General features: G+C 44.6%; 1 protein-coding gene across 4 annotated transcripts in view; it reads left to right on the forward strand.

Annotated features, from left to right (window-relative positions):
* RAB44 (RAB44, member RAS oncogene family) overlaps positions 1 to 22430 on the forward strand; it is a 29818-nt gene that overhangs the window by 4302 nt on the left and 3086 nt on the right. For 2 of the 4 annotated variants that reach the window (XM_081010471.1, XM_081010470.1), the window contains exons 1-14: positions 931 to 1116; positions 4654 to 4875; positions 6021 to 6132; positions 7251 to 7413; positions 8077 to 8223; positions 9905 to 9995; positions 11651 to 11746; positions 12586 to 12770; positions 13872 to 13920; positions 14871 to 14965; positions 15904 to 17075; positions 19005 to 19086; positions 19172 to 19286; positions 21424 to 21525. In XM_081010471.1, the coding sequence (XP_080866597.1) occupies positions 4681 to 4875; positions 6021 to 6132; positions 7251 to 7413; positions 8077 to 8223; positions 9905 to 9995; positions 11651 to 11746; positions 12586 to 12770; positions 13872 to 13920; positions 14871 to 14965; positions 15904 to 17075; positions 19005 to 19086; positions 19172 to 19286; positions 21424 to 21525 (2604 nt within the window). In that variant the 5' untranslated portion in view covers positions 931 to 1116; positions 4654 to 4680. Of the gene's footprint in view, positions 1 to 930; positions 1117 to 1830; positions 1897 to 4653; positions 4876 to 6020; positions 6133 to 7250; positions 7414 to 8076; positions 8224 to 9904; positions 9996 to 11650; positions 11747 to 12585; positions 12771 to 13871; positions 13921 to 14870; positions 14966 to 15903; positions 17076 to 19004; positions 19087 to 19171; positions 19287 to 21423; positions 21526 to 22430 lie in introns of those variants that run through there. The other 2 variants (XM_081010473.1, XM_081010472.1) reach the window with 2 other exon arrangements.

Raw genomic sequence — 22430 nt, forward strand, 5'->3', positions numbered from 1 at the left:
TGAGGTTGCATGGATATGGAGCACTAGTGGGGCTTGAGTTGCCTTGACTTTAAAAAAAGCTTTCTGAGTTCGTACCAGTTGCATCATCTATCCATGCCTATTGCTAATGGAACCTTAGTCTTATGTAAGGGTGTTGTGAAGATTAATGTCCTGCTTGAAGAATAGGTTGGGCAGGCTCTTGGGCTATATTATTAAGAACACATGTACAAATTTACCAAGAAAAGTTCTTATTTCATATACTGTACATGACATCTGGCAACCCTAGCTGCAAAAGCCCAATGAAGTCACCAAACATATACAATCAAAAGCATGAAACTATCCTGCAACTGGAAACTATATAATGACCCTTGTGGAATAAACTTCCAACTCAACATTTAGTTATATCATGTGTCAACTTTGAACCATGAGCTGCTTTTTGGAGGGACCTGGCCTTAGTTTTGGTCATCCAGAAAACCCACAGAAGTACTATTTATTTGTATATTGTATTTCCCCTGAAACTTTGTGTCCAAAGTGGTTTATAGGATGGACAATTTAAATACAGTCACCATAATTATAATATATTGCAATTACCAATTCAACAACTGCAGTTCATTTAAAGGAGCATAAAACATACCAACCGGTCAGTGAACAATATCCAATACTAATAATATCAGAGTTATGCTCATATTAAGCCATTCATTCAAAAGTTAATTCAAGTCTATCCAGGGGCGGAGGAAGGGGGGTGCGGTAGCGGTGGGTCTACCTGGGTGTCACCACTGAGGGGGGCGACAAAATGCCGGGCGGCACCACCCCAGGCGCCCGATCTGCTTGCTCCACCGCTGAGTCTAACCATGCAAGTCTAACCTCCCCCATAAAGTAGCAGAAAAAGAGGAAATGGTTTTTAAAAATTGCAAGACACTTCAGACAGCGCACTCTAGATCATAGTTATCATTTGAGAGTTGGACTTCCACATTCAGTTTCACATACCCTGAAAAGGCTCCAGTTGAAACTAGTTGACCAACTTTTGTTGCTGTGTGTTGCCAAGTCTGCCTGGTCCCCACTGCACTGTTCAACCTGGGAAATTCTATTGACTCACCGCCAGCGATATAGGCAAGCAGTTCTCGATCCTCTTTGAGAGTAAGTACTTCTTCTTTCTGCGAACATGTCTAATTACAAATGCTAGAAAGTTGTGGGCTCCTGTACCATAATTTCTATAATTAGATACAAGTGCAGTTAGCATGATGGTTTCAAAGGAAGGCTGATTAAGACAGGGGGCGGCAAAGTTTTTATGGCTTGGGCCGGTTCACGGTCCTGTAGACGCTGCAGTGGGCCAGAGTGTGTGTGTGCGCACATGCATGCGCATATGCTATTTCCAGTGCTTCTACTGGCGTGGAGGAGGCGTGCTCAGCTTCCCATTGGCTGCAGGAGCTTCCTGCAGCCAATGGGAAGCTGGCCAGCATCACGGAAGGCGGTCCCTGCTCTGCTCCTCGCCGGTTTAACACGGTGCATGGGAATCGACTGAATAATAATAATAATAATAATAATAAATTTTATTTATACCCCGCCCTCCCCAGCCGAAGCAGGGCTCAGGGCGGCTAACAACAATCAAAATAATCCAACATTCTAAAAACCTTTCATTATAAAAATTAATTAAAATCAAATTGATGGCAACCATTAAGCAAAATTCTGTGCAGATTGCCAGAGGAGGGAGTCAGGCTGCGCCCTGACCAAAGGCCTGGTGGAACAGCTCTGTCTTACAGGCCCTGCGGAAAGATGTCAGGTCCCGCAGGGCCCTAGTCTCTTGTGACAGAGCGTTCCACCAGATTGGAGCTGCGGCTGAGAAAGCCCTGGCTCTAGTTGAGGCCAGCCTAACCTCTCTGTGGCTTGGGATCTTCAGGATGTTTTTATTTGCAGACCGTAAGTTCTTCTGTGGGACATACCAGGAGAGGTGGTCCCGTAGGTACGAGGGTCCTAGGCCGTATAGGGCTTTAAAGGTTAATGGGCAGTGGGGGTCCCTGAGCAGGCGGCGGGGGTCCATAGGCCAGTTAAATGACCCCCATGGGCTTGCGGCCCATGAGCCTTAGGTTGCTGACCCCTGGATTAAGATCTAAAACATGGGTAGGCAAACTAAGGCCCATGGGCCGGATCCGGCCCAATTGCCTTCTAAATCCGGCCCACAGACGGTCCAAACGTATTTTTACATGAGTAGGATGTATGCTTTTATTTAAAATGCATCTCTGTTTATTTGTGGGGCATAGGAATTCGTTCATTCCCCCCCCCCAAAAAAATATAGTCCGGCCCCCCACAAGGTCTGTGGGACAGTGGACCAGCCCCCTGCTGAAAAAGTTTGCTGAACCCTGAATTTTAAAATGATTCAGATAATAACTTTTAAAAACGGGGACAATCAGTGCTCTTTTTTTTCTAAAGGAATGTTTAGGGGTACTGTCATTTTCCCACGCATATTGAAATACTGCCCCTCAATAAGGCCAAACTTAGATTCACAAAATGTTTAGGGGTATGCGTCCCCCCAGAAAAAAAGCACTGGGGCCAATATTGTAACAAGCTTTTGAGTTTCACAAGACTTTTCTCAACTGCTGAACTTTCTCGATTTTAAAGCTTATTATGCTAATCTACCACTGGCCTATTAAAAAGGTGTTGCTTGAAGCCCAAGGGATCACAAAACCTTGCAAGGTTTCATGGATGATGAGAATAGGGGTATGCTTGCATAATCTCTATTCTCCAATCAAGGATCATTTGGTGAACACCGCTGTCTCCTCTGTTTTATATGAGTGAAGACTGTTCACCTTCTGTGTGTTCATTTGCCCAGCAATAATCTGTCCTCCATGCACTTAAGAGCCAGCAGTGTGTTTATTGTTTTGGTTTCAGAAAAACATAATTGTTTCAGAAAACAATTGTTTCTGGTTTCAAAAAAACCACAATTGTTTCATAAATGGTATGTTATCCACAAACCTCATTAGCCGTTGCATGTGAAATGGCAGGTTTTGTGCTCTGTGGTGCCTCAGAATGCGTGCACATAGATGTACCTTTGTGTGCATTGGAGACAATGTGCATCCATTTCTGACTCAGATGTTCTGCTTCTAGAGAGCTGGGGTTGGGAGCTGAGCCCTAAAGCATGATGACATCAGTAACTCAGGCTAACCACATTTTAACTTGAAAACAAGTAGCGCCCATCCTTGCCAAACAGGGAGGATTGGAGTGAATGCAAGTCCAAAACAGCCATAAACTAGAGACGTAGCACAACATATGTGGCAGCTGTCACCAGGTATATCCTGTCACTTCCTTTCCTGATCTAGATAAGAATTCTTGGTGCAGAAGTTAAGACTGCAATGTTGGCGTGTGCACTGGATCATGTTGATATCCACTGGCAAGCTGGGAGCCAAAGTATGTTTAGCCCAATGGTGGCTAATGTAGTGTCCTCCTGATATTTTGGACTACAGTCCCCATCATCCCTAGCCAACATGGCCAATGGTCAGGGGTGATGGGGGTTGCCATCCACAGCATCTTGAGGAAACCATGTTGGATACTTTTGATTTAGAACAACGAAGGAAATGGCAGAAGAGGTCTCTTTGGATACAGTGCAAAGGGGGAGCCAGGATTAGCGGATGCTTGTAAAAAAACCCACTTGCCTGTCGCAAATAATTACTCCCCAAGTGCAAACAGCCTGGGAAATATTTATAAATTACCGTAATAAGCTCACTAACATGTGGTCTGTTTATGCATTGTATTCTCTGACTGGCAGTAACAGTAGCTGGTCTGCCTCAATGAGAGATCTTTCCTGCTCTCCTTTTAATTTGACCTTTGACCTTCTGCATGCAAAGTTAAGAGCTACAGCCCCTCCATAAAAAAGGTAAAGGGACCCCTGACCATTAGGTCCAGTCATGACCGACTCATCTCGCTTTATTGGCTGAGGGAACCGGCGTTTGTCCGCAGACAGCTGCCGGGTTATGTGGCCAGCATGACTAAGCCGTTTCTGGCAAACCAGAGCAGTGCATGGAAACGCCGTTTACCTTCCCGCCGGAGCGGTACCTATTTATCTACTTGCATTTTGACGTGCTTTTGAACTGCTAGGTTGGCAGGAGCAGGGACTGAGCAATGGGAGCTCACCCCATCGCGGGGATTCAAACCGCCGACCTTCTGATTGGCAAGTCCTAGGCTCTGTGGTTTAACCCACAGCGCCACCCGCGTCCGTCACAGCCCCTCCATATCTGGGAGTTATTTTTCTTTTCTTTTAGGCCTTCCATGTGCCATAAAAAGCTTACCTAAATATATAATAAAGTCAGGGAGAGCTGATGTCCGTCCTAGGTAGGCAGAACCTGGGCAATCTTAACTGACCAGGGAAATTTTCTGCTTTGTAACTCACCTGGGGCAATAGTGCATATACTTCATGCGTTCTGCTCCCAACCTCAGCAGCTCCTGCTGCTTGCTTGCAAAGTGGGTTTAGTGTAGGCATGCAGATCCATGAGCAGGCAAATGCATCACTGCTTTACAGCTGGCACAACCACCAGCCTTCACGGGTTCAAGATAACTAGGAGGAGAACCTTTTTGCATCACACGTCATAAAGTGCCATGTGTCTCTAGCGTGCCAAATTATGAGGCAACGGAGGATATGAAAAAGGATGATGCCCCCGCTCCCTTCCCTTCCTCTTTCCAAAGAACTGAATGTAAATCTCTGGGAGGGCCATGGATAAGCAGAGGATGCCTGGCAGAAAGTTTGGGTCGAGCCGCCGGAAGCAAGCAAGAGGGACCTGGGGAAGCACACGGGTATCTTCGATCTCAGAGGAAGAGCCATGCCTTTCTGAACTCATGGAAAAGGTTCGGAACCTCTCCCAGGGACATGGAAAAAAGGAAGGTTTCATCACACGAGTTGATATGCAGGTAAATTGGTGGTGCATGTACGTCATGTGCTTTTGAGGGGCAGATGCTTCAGTTTTCTTGCTGGAAGTTTCAGACATGCTGCCTCTTGACAGTGGAGGAAGAATACCTTAATGATGGATGAGAAAAGGCCTGGCAAAAACCCTGATCTCAACTTTGCCTTATCATGGATCATTCCGTGTGACCATAAAACAAATAATTATCATCTTAACATTATTTAGGTGTCTATGACCCTGCATGTAGAATGAAACTCTACAACTCTTTTCTACTCGATGTTATGATGTTGGGTCTGCTAATCAGACCTTTTTATTGTCCCAGGCACTGCTAATGCCAATAAGAGCCTGTAGACAGGAGATCCAATATACTTTTGTTTATTCAATTGAATAAAGCGCACAAACATCTCCAAAGAAAGGGAAGGAAAATGCCGGCCACGAGGACTCTTGCGCCAGGCTTTTAAAACATTGATTTTTCCCTCTCTCCCCCTTTCTCCCTCCTCCTTTCTTCCATCTGCTTTCTGATTGGTTAAGACTTACAGCTTCTAGATTTTCCAGAACGCCCATTTCACGTCTTACTCCTTGGCATGTGAAGGAGGGGAGCACACACATCACATGTGCATTTAGATTAGCCTTAGCCCCGCCCTGGGTTTGTCTTCTAATATTCATGAGATCCTACTAGGCTCCAGAACATGTGCAGAGTCCCCAAAGTAGCACCTGCTATTTCTTTTTGTTATCTTGGATTGTCAATCTTTCACTCTTAGGCGCCTCTTGGCTATCTACAGGCCTTGAGCAATAAAATGCCTCCTTAACACATTCCAAGCAAGAGCTGATAAGAGGTAATTAACGAGTCCCTAACAAATAGACAAAGGAAGAGATTCAACTTAAAAAGACCAGGTTAATGGACTGCAAACTTTATTGATTGATTGATTGATTCTTTAGCATAACACTTGATAGGTTCTCCAGCAGGGAAATAGACACAGCAAGCACAGTTTTATACAGCTGGTTATTTTATATAAAAACAGGACCACCAATCATTTCTGACCCCGCAGTGACACTGAGGACACCTTTTTGGCAGACCAAACTGTTTACTAGCTGTCTGAGAACAAAGGAATTGATATCAGGACCTTAACTTCACATTTGTATTGTTTTCAGAAATTGGAGGCAGACTTTCCTTGGAGCACCAAAGAGCTGGAGCTTGTGTTTGATGGCCTGGATGCTGACAGCAAGGGCTACTTAACCACAGAAGAGTTCACTGAGGGGCTTAGTATGCGTTGCTTTAGTGTGTTTACGTTAGACTGATGGGGTTGATAATGTGCAATGCTTGTCTGCAATCCTATGCACACCGTACTTGGCAGGAAGCCCCCATTTGAAGGGAAGTGCAGAAGTTTGGAACAATGGTTGCTGTGCCACCCCGACTGAGGGTGGTTGCTTCTCATGCTTGCAAAGTGTTGCAGCAGCATCCACATTATTATTATTGTGTTATCAGTAGTGGTCACTCTGTTAGCAAAAGTGATTCAAAGCGAGTTTCAGAAACAAACATGGAAAATAAAACAACCTAAAATGCTCACTGATAAAAGAGCGAATCCAACTCAACCCAACCCACTGAAAAGATAAGCAGAAGATTAACGTCCAAAAAGCGTGGGTCAGTGAAAATATCTGGTGTCCAAAAACAGATAGAGATGGTGTTAGGTTGTGGGTGAACATATCAGACGACACAGCGATTCTTCAAACAGCTCTTGTTTATTCACAGGCCAGAACAGAACTGAACTGAAGGGTTCAGCCAGCCTGCTTATATAGAGCTCCACTAGAACGCAACAGTAACCATATTCTGTAACTATCCAATCACTGAACGTCAGTTTTGATCCCTTATTTGCATATGTGGACCTGAACTATCTACAGTATCCCCCTGCTGGCCCAGGGTGAGAACGTCAGTACATAACAGATGGCATCAAGCATGCCTTCCTGGGGAGAGCATCCACAAACAGGAGCCACCACAGAGAAGGCCTGTTCTTGTGTTGCCAACCTCTGCACCTCCCTTGTGGGAGGCGTAAAAACTACCAGCCTGTATCTGCTGCCTCCGTCGCCTATTTAATCCAGATTTACCCTTTCCGGGTAAAACAATCCAACCAGGAAAAGGAAAATGCCCACTGTTGCCTGACAATGACCTGTCCACAATATTAAGCCCCTGTCTGGAAGCCTCTTGATTCTGACGGTCTGTCTAGATCAACACGAGGATCAGCAGAGTGCTTGTGGCAGTTGCTCAGGTTCAGCATGTCTCGTCGTAGGTATTTATTTGGTCCTAGGGGCCAAATACTGCTTTGAAACTGTTCTGTATTGCACCATGTCTGTCCAGAGGTGTGATTTTCATTGTCTATGTGGCAGGGTATTTTCTGAGCTCACAGACGGTGACAAGAGCGCACCGGAAGAGAAAGATGCTTTCCCTAAAGGCTCCTACCCACCTGTCTCTGGAGGAAGCTGATACAGAGGAGCAAATGTGCTTTAAGGCCTTCCTAAACCAACTGGGAGCTGACAACATCTTTGAAGAGTAAGTGCATGCAAACCTTATGCTAGTTTTATACTGAATCTCACAACACAGGATCCAGGCAGAGGAGGAATAGGGAATAGGTGAAAGAGTTTTGGTGTTGAATTCTGCACTTAAGCTTGAGTTACTATATGGGTTGTGGAAGTGGAAAGTCTGTAGGAAGATGCTCTGGATCTTGAAGATCATGTTTCAACACCCTGAGTTAAGAAAGTAGCTCTTGGGGCTTGAAAGCTGGGATTAGTCCTACCATTGGGTAAAGGGAGGCAACTACCTCAAGTGCTGTGATAAAAGTGCTGTGGGTACAAGCACAAAATGGCTGCCATGGGCAGCTAAAAAAAGAGGTGATGGTACTTGATACCAGTAGGTACACTCACAAAAAGGCAACAGTAATAGTTAATATGGCCTAGACACTTTCCTATTTTATCTACTAACTAGTTATTTTCAAAGTGACACGCATGGCGATAAGAGGTATTTCAGCTTTTGCAATAGCTACTTTACAGCCCCGTTGCCTTATTGATCCACATGCTTGTTCTTAGGAAGAAACAAAACTGCTCTCAGATCCTAAGAACAGTTGAGACAGGCTGTCCCGATTGAGAGGTCCCCTGAGGATTCAGGGGGGGTCAATAGAATATTCGCTGGAAAATGAGACAATCTTCTCTCTTGCAGCCAGTCAGAAATCTGGAAGATTTGGGTGCAGCTCCGACAGGATGAACCACATCTGCTGGGAAACCTGAAAGAATTCTTGGCTAAAATGACACACTTGATCAAAGAATCAAGGGGCGCAAAACAGACACTGCAGTTAATGCTGAAAACGTAGGTCACTGGTTGTACAAGTGAAGCGTGGAAACTGCTTTTGTAAATGCAGCTTTCCGGAATGGGTAGAAAGACTCCAGGAAAATGAAATTTGGAACCCAAAGGGTAGAAAAGGTTGGAGTGTTTGCATTTGTAGAGAGAATAGGGGGGCATACATAGCTCAACAGAAGAGGCTGTGGCTTTCCTTCAGAAAAGTGTTCCCCAACCTGGTGCTCTTCAGGTGTTTTGCAGTGTAGCTCCCATCAGCCAGCAAAGCCTCGCTGGATGGGTCTGATGGACGTTATAGTGCAGGGGTAGGCAAACTAAGGTCCGTGGGCCGGATGTGGCCCAATTGTCTTCTCAATCCGGCCCACGGACGGTCCGGGAATCAGTATGTATTTACATGAGGAGAATGTGTCCTTTTATTTAAAATGCATCTCTGGGTTATTTGTGGGGCCTGCCTGGTGTTTTTACATGAGTAGAATGTGTGCTTTTATTTAAAATGCATCTCTGGGTTATTTGTGCGGCATAGGAATTCGTTCATATTTCCCCCCCCAAAAAATATAGTCCATCCCACCACATGGTCTGAGGGACGATGGACCGGCCCACTGCTGAAAAAGGTTGCTGACCCCTGTTATAGTGCACCATACTGTATCTGAAGGGTACTAGGTTGGGAAAGGCTGTTGTGGAAAGGCACAGGCAGACCTAGAGGACAGTTAAGTTGGTCCCAGCCAAAGGCACAGGCTGGGGGCGGCACAAAAATTGCGCCTTGGTGCCTCAGTGGGGAATCTGGCCACTTCGCAGCAGCCCTCCCCAGTCAGCCATCAGTGTTGACAGTTAGTTTGTGCAGTGGGGCTCCCCCTGAGGGCAGCTCTACTTGGCCCTGTGGCTGCTGTTCCCTGCCCTCTGCTCACCTGGCTAGCCCTGAGAGCGGCCTTTCAGCAGATGTGGTGACTGAGAAACGTCAGGCGAGGCTTTTAATTTACCACTGCTGATTCGCTTTTCCCTGGTTCCTTTCCCACCTTGACCAGCGCATGCACCCCTGCATGTTTACCCCAGAGAGCAAGGGCCATTGACTTAAGTATGGCTTACTTCTGAGTAGAGTGTGCACTGGGTGCAACCTTTCTTCTGGCGCCTTGTCAGAAGTAACGACAAAGCAAGCAAGGTATTGCTAGAAGGTCCTGCCCTCTGGCTTGCCAGATTTAGGCTGCTATCATGTGTACCCACTTTCCTGGGAGTAAGCCGCATTAAACTTGGCAGGATTTACTTTTGAGTGTACATTTAGAGGATTGCGCTGTTGAACACCCAGTTTAAGAATCATTTGTAATGATTGAATTATGTCAATCTTTTTCTGGAGCTGGGCGGGAGGTGCCGATACATCTCCTTGCCAAGGGAGCCCAGGTATGGCTCTGGTCACAGGTTCAGTTCCTGTCATCTCCTTTTAAAGAATCATAATCACAGCATAATTTTCCAGTCCTGGCCTGACATGGAGCCATGTTGAGATCAGCAAATGAAGGGGCACATGGGTAGGCACTGTGGTTCTTTCCAGATATTGCGGGCTTTGACTCCCATCCTCCAAGAACGTTGGCCAGTCTGGCTGGTGCTGATGTGAGCTGTAGCCCATAACGTTTGGAGGGTAACCATGTTAGCCACCTTTAAACAGCTCTGCTTTAAAGCCGCCTTGTTTGCTCCTCTGCCCTAGACGAGTGGCTGATCACAACAAGGAGGTGCAGCAGTTATATGAGGAGTTGGAACAGCAAATAGACAAGGAGACAAGAAGGCTGCAGCTTGAGGTTGGTGCATAACTGGATCATGTGTAATTCCTCAGATTTATGAGAAGGGGTGTGCTGAGTTTTCCTTTTAAGTTCCTGCCCTCTCCCAAAAGCTCAGGGTGGATCACACCATTTAAATCACCATTTAAATCCTCGTTAACAACACATGATGGTGTTGTTCTAGCGCTGCACAATGACCCCAGGGGCAGATGCCTCATCATAAGACAGTCAGCAGGAGAGAGAGCTGTGAAAAAGGACTCTGATCCAAAACATGGAGAAGGAATAAGGCTGCAATCCTATGCGGAAGTCAGCCCCCTCAAACTGAATGGGGCTTGTTTCTGAGTAGACGTGTAAAGGACTGTACTGTAATCGTCTTTCTTTCTAGAAAGCATGTTCTCAGAACTCTTGTGTGGGCAGAGGAGAACAATCCCAATATAGCCAGCACCACCTGCAATTAGGGGTGGAAGGACCTGTCAATTCCAGTTCTCACACTTTCTCATTATTATTTTTTTGAGCCTTATATTCAGTTTGCCACATTTTGCAACAACCTGTGCTTCAAAAAAAGAACCCTCATGAAAATTCACCAGCAGTTTAGGACAAAGTTCATAGATGCCTGCCTGATTTCTTACGGGAGTGGGCACCACTGAGTTGCACCCACTGCACTGAAGACGTGGCTCCTTGTGGACATGAATTGTTCTTTGGATACATGGGGAACTAAGATGATACTCTTAGGCAGTGCTCCCCGCCCCCCCGAAAAATAGGTGCTGGGACTCACCTTGAAGTTGTTACAGTAAATGCCACACTTTTAAGCAACAAAACAGAAAAACGAGGTGCCCATACTGTGTACTCTGTGTACCCCTTGGAAAAAAGCAGTGCTCTCAGGTCTTTGGCAAACATCTCCCTCCCCAAATATATCTAATATTTGATTGTATCTGGCTTTCTTAAGGTGACTATTCTCCGTTATGAAAATTTCACTTGTAGGATTTTTTTTTAAAAAGGATATTATAACACTTATAATGCCAGGGGCCTTCAGAGTTCCTGATTTCTTATAAAAGGGCAAAAAATATTAACATTTGACTATACACAGTGAGGTTTGGCTTGATGTCATTGCACAATGGGAAATTCAAAAAACCAACCAGCCATATAACACTTCACACAAGGCACTAAAATGTCACGCTATTTGTTCCATCTGTGACTGCAGAAATTGCATGTATATTGTAGTCAGAGTAGGTTTTATTCCCCTCTCCCCTGCATTATTCTATAATATAATATATAGAATCTAGATACTAACAGCAAACTCATTATCCAAATATGGATCTTTATGTAGAAAAACCACTAGCATCCACTCTGAAGAGGGAGATATCAGAAGACTTAGGAGAATCCCAAAGTTTGGATAAGTACAAAGAATATGTAGAATAAAATTCAGGGCAGGGGGAACCCCAAAACAGCTCAGTGGGGATTGGACATGCCTAGTGGGCACAGAATGCTGACCAGGGGTATGGTGTGGAAACGGAATGGAGTATCCTGAAAAAGGATACGGTTGTCTGGAAGCATGAACAAGAGCAAACCATGCTGCAACTTTTTGTTGCATGCTCTATTTGTGCTTTGACTCAAATGCAAACAGGCTGTGAACGTTCCCTGGAAAGCTATAGCTTCATCACCTTTGTTTATTGCAGAGTAAAACCCAAAGCCAATTCCTCAGTGTGGAGATGAAAGAACTGTTGGATGCCAGGGAAAGGGAAATACAGCATTTCCTCGATGTTCAAAAAGAGGTAAGGTTATCCATGTGACATGAGGAAACAGCACCATCTACTGGAAGCATCTCCTCTGGCTAAAACAAAACCATCATCCACATGTAGGGTTGCCATACGTCCTCTTTTCCTAATAATAATAATAATAATAATAATAATAATAATAATAATACAAATTATTTATATCCCACCCTCCCCAGCCAAAGCTGGGCTCAGGGCAGCTAACAACAATAAAATAGTACAACATTCTAAAATCATTTCATTATAAAATTAATTCAACTCAAATTGATGGCAACCATTAGGCTATAGTTCTGTGAAGATTTCCAAAGGAGGGAGTCAGGCTGTGCTCTGACCAAAGGCCTGGTGGAACAGCTCTGTCTTGCAGGCCCTGCAGAAAGATGTCAAGTCCTGCAGGGCCCTAGTCTCTTGTGACAGAGCGTTCCACCAGATTGGAGCCACAGCCGAGAAAGCCCTGGCTCTAGTTGAGGCCAAGACACGTCTTCTTTTTCATGATGAGAATCTCCATAGCTTCAAGTTAAAAGTTGGCCATGTCAAGCCTCATGTCTAAGAGGCTTGACCATTTTACTTGCAGAAGGGTCTAGCCCGTGCAGAAGATAGAAATGTAATAAAGTAAATAAAATGAAATGTCAACCTCACATTTCCTGCAAGGTTCTTCCCCCATTTTTATCCTCACAAGAAGAACCCCATGAATGTAAGTTAGACTGAGAGACTGTGACTCTATGAGCTTTGACGGGATGAGGGTTTGAATCCTGTTCTTCTAGGTACTAGTCTAGCACTGTAACCACCACACTGCTAGTTTTCTTTTACTGCATTGAACACTTTCTATATTCCTTTATTAGCTTGAGACACAGTTTCTCAGCCTTAGAGAAAAGCAGCACGTGGCCAGTACCCAAACCCAGGAGCTCAAACAAACCAACATGGCCCTTGAGGTCCAGCTACAAAAAACCCTCAATCAGCTTCAAAAGACCCAAAGGCAACTGGATTTCATGAGGGGTAGAGTATCTCAGTTACACAAAGAAGAGAGGTGAGTCTTCTTTGGGGTGGGGAGGATACACTGTAGAGAACCCATTTGTAGCCTAACTTGTGGTAGCTATTTCATTAGAAGACTTTCCAAGGTTCAACGAACTAGCTTTGATCTGGTGGAAAAGAGAGTGGCTTCCCCAGATACTCTTGCACTGGGAACTAAGTGTTGCGTCATCAAAACACCTACGGCCCCAGACATCTATTCATTCATTCCATTAGTCAGATTTGATGATGAGGTAAAAGCAGAATAGCTCAGCAGACTGGACTACAGTGGTACCTCGGGTTAAGTACTTAATTCGTTCCAGAGGTCCGTTCTTAACCTGAAACTGTTCTTAACCTGAAGCACCACTTTAGCTAATGGGGCCTCCTGCTGCCGCCGCGCCGCCAGAGCACGATTTCTGTTCTCATCCTGAAGCAAAGTTCTTAACCCGAGGTACTATTTCTGGGTTAGCGGAGTCTGTAACCTGAAGCGTATGTAACCTGAGGTACCACTGTATTTGCTGCCCCTTGGAAAGGTTGGTGGTGGTTAGGCTATTTTGGCCATTGCTTCTGGCAGGGATACCTCTTCCTGAGGTACACCTCTCAAAAGATGTCACTTTTCCAAAAAAGCTACAACATAAATTGAGTGGAGCAGCTCTGCTGTCCCTCACAGCCCCCTTGAGATAACATGCACTTCCTGCTTGCACTGTCCCACTTCCTGTTGGCATCATTCTATTTCCTGTTGGCATCCTGCCTTCCTCAATATATGCCATTACATGGATTGCGGCACTATTGCTGCTACTAGGCTTGTGCCCCTGCAGAAGCAACACATTTTGGTATACAGTGGTACCTCGGGTTACATATGCTTCAGGTTACATATGCTTCAGGTTACAGACTCCACTAACCCAGAAATAATACCTCAGGTTAAGAACTTTGCTTCAGGATGAGAACAGAAATCGCGCAGCGGCTGCGCAGCGGCAGTGGGAGGCCCCATTAGCTAAAGTGGTGCTTCAGGTTAAGAACAGTTTCAGGTTAAGAACAGACCTCCAGAACGAATTAAGTTCTTAACCCGAGGTACCACTGTACAGGGATAGTGACAATGTATCCCTTCTTTCCTTGGCAGTGGCAGATCGCCAGAGGAAGTCTCTGTCAAGACTACTCAAAGTCAACAGGTATTTCTTAATTGTTCACCTTGCATCCTTTGTCACTCAGAACTGCCCCCCCCCCCATGGGGTGCCACCATAATTAGCAGCCTAAGTGTTGCCCTGGAAAGGTGGCCTAGCTATGAGTACTGTATATTAATGCATGTGACATAGTGCTTTCAACCAGCAGATAGGATTATGGGAGAATCTAAACTCTCATGGGCCCTCGGGATAGTATCTAGCACCCTACATGTATAGTAGCACCATTAGAGAAATCCGGTTACATTAAATCAGGGTTTCCCAAGCATCTGTTAACCAATGCACATTTTTTCTTCTGAACCAAAATTGGAGGCACACTTCACTCAAACTATCCAAAATGATTAATGCAACACAATCCTTGTGCATATTTACTTGGGAAGTAAGGCCCCTTAAGTTCAAGGGTGTGTGTAGAGGATTGCAGCCTTAGATTGCGCTCCTATGCACACTTACCTGGGAGTAAGTCCCACTGAAGTCAATGGGGCTTCTATTGGAGTCATTTAGATCATAACTGATTTTATAAAACTTATATACCACTTGATTGTAGAAAAACCCCTCAAAGCGGTGTGTAGACATGCATAGGGATTTCCAGAGGGAAAAGAGACCAATTTTCATCAGAGACTATCTCCCATATTTCTGCATGAGTCAGTGTTCCGGACATGCCTTCTGTGCACTGCAGATAGAGGCAAAATCAGAGCAGTGACTTGTGATGAGATTCAACAGGCAGCCTCTCCTAAGTGTGAGCGATTCAGTTGCATGTCTGTATCAGGACTGATCCAGTCTCTCCCCCCCCCCCCCAGATGTGTGATTAGAAATAGGCAAGGCCAGTGCAGTAGATCATGCAGAGATTCAACAGGCATCCTCCCCCATAAGTGGATACTGAAATTGGTAGTAAGTGATCCTTATTTCTTTTTCTGCCTTTATCCCATTGTGATTCTTCGAAGGGTCATCTGAGTGCAAATGAGATGAGCTCCTCTGAATTGGTAGGAAGATTTGGATACAATCCAAGTGAGGATACACTGGACAGCTCTGCTCAGAAGTAAGTACCAAATACTCCTTTAATACATTTAAGTGAGGAATGCTAGTGGCAGCAGTCTTCGTTGAAGCTGGGTCCATGCTCGGGCACTGAAGCAGTTACGTTATTTCTGTCTGCAGCCCTGATATTCTCATGACCTTTCACATACGCCGCACCCAGAAAGCCAAATGCATGTTTGAAAAGTATCCTGGGGCCAAACAGATTATATTAGATCAGATTTAATATTTGTATGCAGCTTTGCCAATGACAAAGCTGATCTCAAAGTGATTCAAGAACAATAAACAGAGCTTCCCCCACTGACATTCCATCATTAGACAATTAATAATAATAATAATAATAATAATAATAATAATAATAAATAATAATAATAATGTCCCACCAACATTACCTAGACATTGCCATTAAAGGGTTGCCAGCCCCAAGGTGAACCTAGTACATTCATTTGTTTTGTCTGCCTAGCTCTTGAAGAATGCCTCAGAATTAACTCTGGCAGACTTTTAGCTCTCCCCCATAAAATCAAAATACTGCTTATCAGTGGATTGTAAAGAAGAGCTGTGGAAACAGACAGAGTTTAGAGTACGGTTGATCTTGAAGATTCTCATATTCTTTAGCGGTTTAATAAATGCCCTGTTACCTCATTTTTGTGGAATGACTCTTAGTTTACCAACACGTTTCTCTTTGGCCTTTTGATATACATTACTGCTTTCATCCCTCACTGTGTTTGTAAGAAGAAACATGCATGTTAGAAACAGATATACTCAGTCTTTGCGAAAGCAACAAACATAAGAGCCCAGAAGTCTTGCTGGTGGTTGAGTTAGCATTTCATAGGCCCATGAGATCTTGATGTTCTCCAGCAGGAATTGTGCTCTTCTAAGGCCTTGTTTCTTACTTTCCTTATCTTGTACTGAATGAGTGCTGCTCTATCCATCATTTCCCCATAGGGCACCTGGTGGTGTGGCATCAATGGCCAAAGCCAACTCAGAATCTAGAACTACTAGAGTGATCTCCATTGAAGAGGATCCTTGGGTAGACTCCGTTGTAGAACCAGAAAAATATTTCCCACAGGAAGTCGTGGACCAAAGCTCTTTGCTTAGAGAGCTGAATGATGCCATAGCAGCAGTAAACAAGGTGTCTGAATCATCAAACAATCCACAAATAGATAACTTTGGTTTTAAATTCTTGGGCCAAATTAGAGAGAATGGAAATTCTCAGCAAAGAAAAATGCAGGAAAAAATAACTCCATATGATGCTAGCTCCAGAAACCGCGATCTGCAGAAGAGAAGTGCTGAGGCTCTTTCTGGTCGAGCTTCATGGCAAAGAGATGCTCTACTTCAAGAAAGACTAACTTGTGCTCCGGAGGTGAAGAATGCAAACATCTCTGAGCCAAGAATGGAAGTCAAAACTCTAGAGTCAAAGCAGAAAGGATGTATTCTTGTTCCTGAAGTGCAGTCTTCTGTTTATAAAGAGTTGACAAGTCCAGCCGGTGACTATAAAGAAGACTCGTTGCAAGAAAAGACTCTCATTTTAGAACAGGCAGTCCAACTTCACGGGCAAGTTTTAAAGTGCAGTGGTATCAGCCGGACTCAATGGCCACCTGCAGATTCTGAGCAGAGAGTGGTAAAGCAATCTCTAGAAATTAAAACATCAGAGAAAAAGATTCAACACCCATCAGTGGAAGATATGCCGCCTGCTCATTCCTCACCCAGAATAGCCTTACCCAAGCTGGATGAAGGATGTGAGCCAGAGATCTCCGTTTTCCAAAACCACCAGTTAGAGAATATGCTCCAACCACAAATGCAAACACAAACCACGGAGGGTCTAGAAGTAACAGTATCAGAAGACAAAAGAGAAGGGTGCATGGATTTGCCAGCATGTAGGAAGAATCAAGAGGTCAGGGTAGAAATTGATGAGGAAACAAATGTCAAAGCAGAAGCTGCAGACTATCCAGTGGATGTGGATGCAAAAGCAACTTCTAAAGACACCACAGCTGTTTTCTTTCGTCCAGACCACATGTATAATGTGCTCTTTGTTGGAGACTCTAATGTTGGCAAAACGTCTTTTTTGCACCGACTGCAAGATGATTCCTTCGATGCAAATATGACTGCGACTGTAGGTATGAATCCATCTTTCACCAGCAGGTAACAAGAGACACTGGGTCGTATCTCCCATGGGAGACAACTCCTATGGGCCAAGGGGGCTTTGCCCCCCAATAAGATATTTGAGGGAGCCAGGACCCCCCAGGTTGATGGGGATTGCCATTCAAATGGTGTGTGTGCACTGCATCATGCGATCAATTATGCAGGACGGGGCTTACCTCCCCCAAATATTTTATTCAAGTTGGCACCCCGACCCCTAGGCTAGACGTGTTTTTATTTCTAAGGCTCCTAGCCGCATGGGGTGTGTTGTCTGTGTTCTAATCTCAGTGAGCATTTGTGTGTGGAGATAAACCTCCTCTTCCTATGTACTGTGTTTGAACCAAGAATTGGGCTCCCCGATGCCCATCTCTAATTAAGAAAAAATAGGATAGCTAGTTGCTTGCTATGTATTGGCCTATATATCCAGTTTGGCCTATATTTTTGTATGATTAGGCCACTCTTGGACCTGCTTGCCATAAGGAGTGGCAGTGACCCTGAGCTCTATATACAATATAACACTCCAATATTAGAGATTGACCTGCATTTTTCTTATTGTTGGTATTATTTTGCTTGAAGTTTTACTTTTGAAAAGAATATCACCAGAGATATTCCATTATTTTCCACAATTGAGCATGGTTTTCTTAAAAGAAAACATTCACTTGAAGGAAAGAGCATGGTTTTAGAATAAGAGGAACCAAGTGGGAGTTGAGTGACCTATTCTCTTGTAAGTCTGTCGCAGGCATCTGCATAACCAAAAGCAAATTAGAAGACATAATTCGTTTTCCTCTCCTATTTGAGGCTGGGGAACACCACCCAGATCACTGTTTATCTGCATATGCAAGGTAATTGGTCCTAGGGCACATTCTAAAGGCATGCAATGTCATCGCTTTGCTTAAGCTAAGTAGGTATCGGTCTGGTCAGTGTCTAGATGGGTGATTGCCTGGGAACAATACACCCACCAACTTGGGTTCTGTGAAGACAGGTGAGATATAAATGTAACAGAATTGAAACAAATAAATAGTTCAAAGGAATTTTTTTTAAACTCTCCCTGTGTTAAAACAACTACCACAAAACCCTTGCTAAGCTGGCAAATACACTGAGTCATACCAAGAATCAGCTCCAGCTTTTTCAACAGCCCTTGGGCAAGGTGTCTTGGTGGGCTCTCTTCCCTGAGTTGGTCTACCTCCTTTGCTGTCCCATCTCCCTCTGGGCTCACATTTGCACAACAACCCAGAGAGAGAGTGCAAAGCCAACTGAAGGATGCTGCTCTGCCTCCTCACTCTTGTCACTTCATGCATGCTCAGAGAGGGGAGCGACAGGAAGGACTAGAAGTAGCAGGGCTAGTAGGAGGCTCTGGGGTGACAGTGATCCCCCTGCCAGGGTCTTGGCCTTGGCAGATGCCCAGCTACCCCTACTCCTGATGCCTGACCTCCTCTGTCCCACCCCAGCCCCCGTCAGTAAGTTAAATTTAACCAAATGGCCACAAGGGGTCCCAATCCCAATGTAATTTGAGCCATGTAGAAATTCAAAGGACTGCAGCAGGAAGAGTATTTTTTATCTATAGGGCATTTCCAGCTCGTTTCCTCCTAGCGTGGCCTTTTGGTTTGAATGTTCTCCTTTTTTTATTTGTATGAAGGTTAGTCAACTCTAAAATTGAAGGAAGTCAAATCCATTACTCCGTGTCAGGTTTTACACCTGCAAAATTCAGATAATAAAACTGAACAAGTTTCTCAGTGTTCTGGTACCTTTGCTTTTATTAATCTCCCCAAAATTCAGGGATGGAAATGCTAGAGCCCTGCTGCGTTTTATTCTTATCAGTGCAGTTCCAGCTTGCGGTTTTCAGCTCTTTGAAGTGGTTGGAGATGTGAAGTGAACTTGATTGTAAATGGCTGCAATGTATCCCTTAGGAATGGACTATCGGATCAAAAGCCTCTTTGTGGATAACAAGTGCTTTGCTTTACGCCTGTGGGACACAGCCGGCCAAGAAAGGTAGTGTAAGGTGCTGCATCTAGAAAAAGAAAGAAATAAATTATAAAAAGGTTGCAGAAAAAGTACACATTTCTCCCCAAAACAGATACCACAGTATCACCAAGCAGTTCTTCCGGAAGGCTGATGGAGTTGTATTGATGTATGATATCACCTCAGAACATAGCTTTGCAGAGGTGCGGTACTGGATGAATTGTATCCAGGTAAGGAGAGCAACTCTCTTCCATTATTGGTTGGCTTTTGTTTTCCCTGCTTTAGCTCTTGGTGATTGGGCGATTGCATTGTTGAGTTTGGACAATGCAGTCCTGTGTGTGTTTAATGAGAGGTAAGTCTCACTGCATGGGTGGCACTGTGTGTTAAACCACAGAGCCTAGGGCTTGCCAATCAGAAGGTCAGCGGTTCAAATCCCCGCGACGGGGTGAGCTCCTGTTGCTCGGTCCCTGCTCCTGCCAACCTAGCAGTTCAAAAGCACAAAGTGCTAGTAGATAAATAGGTAATGCTCCGGCAGGAAGGTAAACGGCATTTCCGTGCGCTGCTCTGGTTCGCCAGAAGCAGCTTAGTCATGCTGGCTACATGACCCGGAAGCTGTACGCCGGCTCCCTCGGCCAGTAAAGCGAGATGAGCGCCGCAACCCCAGAGTCGTCCGCGACTGGACCTAATCGTCAGGAATACCTTTACCTTTTAAGTCTCACTGCATTCAGTTATGTTTTCTTCCAGTAAAGGTGCTGAGGACTGCAGCCTTATCCACCTCTCTGTGGTGTTATTCCCATGCCATGAGCTTAGCCGGGGGGGCAAGGAGGGGCAGCTGCCCTCCCAAATCAATAAAAATACATAGCTATCCGAGGTTCTGCCCCCCCCAACAAAAGACCTGCCTCCCAAAAAACCCCCAAAAATCCTGGTTACGCCCATGTCCCGTGTGGCTACAACTGCGGACCTGATTAACAACAGTACATGATGGTTGCTGAGTCATCATGAGATACATTTGCTAACTCATTCTTGTCATGGAAGTTGCAAACTAGAAAAATCCGTACTGCTTTTTTTAGTATATATGCTAGAAAGTGCATGATTGGTAATTAAAATAGCAAAGGGTCCATGATTGTTAGAACTAACAGATGCTGGAAAAGTACAGATGCTGGAACATACATGAGTGCTTTTGCTTGGCTGGAATGTCTCACTGAACTGCAACAATGCCTTTTTCTTGCTTGTGTGGATGAAGGATGGGGAGTTTTGTGAGTGTAGAAACTTCTGGCTTTGCATGGTTGGAATGTACCCTACTATACAAAGGTAAGAGTCAGATCTGTTGCTATGCCCACTCTTGCCTCTGGCCACACCCACCATGGCCATGCAGTCCCCAGAAGGTTACTCAGAAGGAAGTGTGGCTTTTGGGTTGAAAAGGGTTTCCCATCCCTGGGACAGAATGTTGAACTAGAACACCTTAAATCAAATCCCGGGCAAGAAAATTCTTCCACCCATAAAATGGGGGCCATTCCTGGTCAGCCTGAGCTTCACAAGACTGTTATGAAGTTTTATTTATTTGATTTTTTTAGTCACTTATCTACCACAGAGTGACCCAAATGTTAAAACCAATTGAAAACATCTAATAATTTTTTTTAAAACCACATATTTTTAAACAGACGCAACAGATCGGGACTTACTGATCTCACTAAAAGAGGCCACAATACCACCCTTAAAATTAAGAGCCAAGAGGTGGGTAAAGAGAAGAGTCTTTGCCTGGCACCTAAAGAAAAAGATAGCACAGAATAGAGCATTCCACAAGTAGGGGCCACCACTGAAAAGGCCCAAGCTCATGTTGCTACCCCCCAAACCTCCTGTATAGGAGGCAAATGAAAAAGGGCTCAGATGATAACCGGGTTTATGCCAGGATGTGGGGAGAGGCAATTCTTAAGACCCAAGCAGCAATAGGCTTTATAGGTCAAAACCAGCACTTTGTATTGACCCTGGAAACAAATTGGTAGCCCGTGCATTCCTGCTAGAATTCATGCTATATGTTTAGACTGTCTGCCCCATAATTCTATGCCACAGAATTTTATACCATCTGCAGTTTCCAAACCACTGTTTAATGAAATATGGGAAAGATTTTGCCTATTCTAAGAGAGATGGCAACTCAGGTATATAAAATATGGATGCAAAAATGAGTTGAGAGAAGAGGACCTCTCATATTTTCAACGTACTTTGGTTTCCTTAATTGTCAGGAACTAGGAAGGATTATTTTGCAGCCTATCCTATTTGTAGCCACTGTAGAAATGCAATAGACGGTCCTTTATTGCTGTCATTTTGGCTTCAGCTCATATTTGAAGAAGCATGTGCGTTTCTTCACAGGAAGGCTCAGAAGATGGAGTTGTCATCCTTCTGCTTGGTAACAAAACAGACTGTGCTGCAGAAAGAAGAGTCTCTTCAGAGGACGGTGCATACTTGGCCAAGGTCTACCCTTAAGCTTTCCTCTTATCTTTGTAATTCCTTCTCCCCTGAGTTTGGCAAACCAAAACAAAGTCAGAATAAATTAAAAGTAATATAATGTAGTGCTGCTTTTGAGGTTGATTGATTTAGGCCAGAGGCATAGGAAAAAAATCAAATGCACATATATGACTCATGCGTTCACCTATGGCTTGGAAGTGACCACAAAATCATAATGCTCTCTTCCTCTGATTGCTTTTTTCCCTTCTCCTAACTAAATCCAATTGTGCTTAATGACATCAGGATGTAGGAAGAGCCCTGCGGGATCAGGCCCCAAGCCCATTTAGTCCAGCTTCCTCTTTCCAACATTCGTCAACCAGGCGCCTGTAGGAAACCTACAAGGATATTAGCTTAGTAGAACTGTGCAGCTTGTGATCCTCAGCAACTTAGTTGCAAGGATCACATGGATTCTTGAGTACCAGTTGTAGCAGACAAAAACAACATTTTGAGGACAAAAACCAACACACAGTTAAGAAACAAATCAACATGCATGGATTTTTACTGGGTGGGTGGAGTTGCCATTAAGATGGTGGTCAGGAGTCTTGGGACCTCATCAAGAGATTCTGATGCTCTGGTATAGGTGAACACGTGGGGTTTGCAGGGCTCATTCATAGGCAATGGTATGGAGGGACAGAGACAGGCTGCCTTTTACATCTTTTTTACGGACACAGGTGGCTCTGTGGTCTAAACCACTGAGCCTCTTGGGCTTGCTGATCAGAAGGTCGGTGGTTCGAATCTGCTCAATGGGGTGAGCTCCCCTTGCTTTGTCCCGGCTTCTGTCAACCTAGCAGTTCAAAAGCATACCAGTGCAAGTAGATAAATAGGTACCGCTGCGGCGGGAAGGTAAATGGCATTTCCGTGTGCTCTGGTAC

The sequence above is a fragment of the Podarcis pityusensis genome, assembly GCF_964106645.2.
Source record: "Podarcis pityusensis genome assembly, chromosome: 6".
NCBI classification, from domain to species: Eukaryota; Metazoa; Chordata; class Lepidosauria; order Squamata; family Lacertidae; genus Podarcis; species Podarcis pityusensis.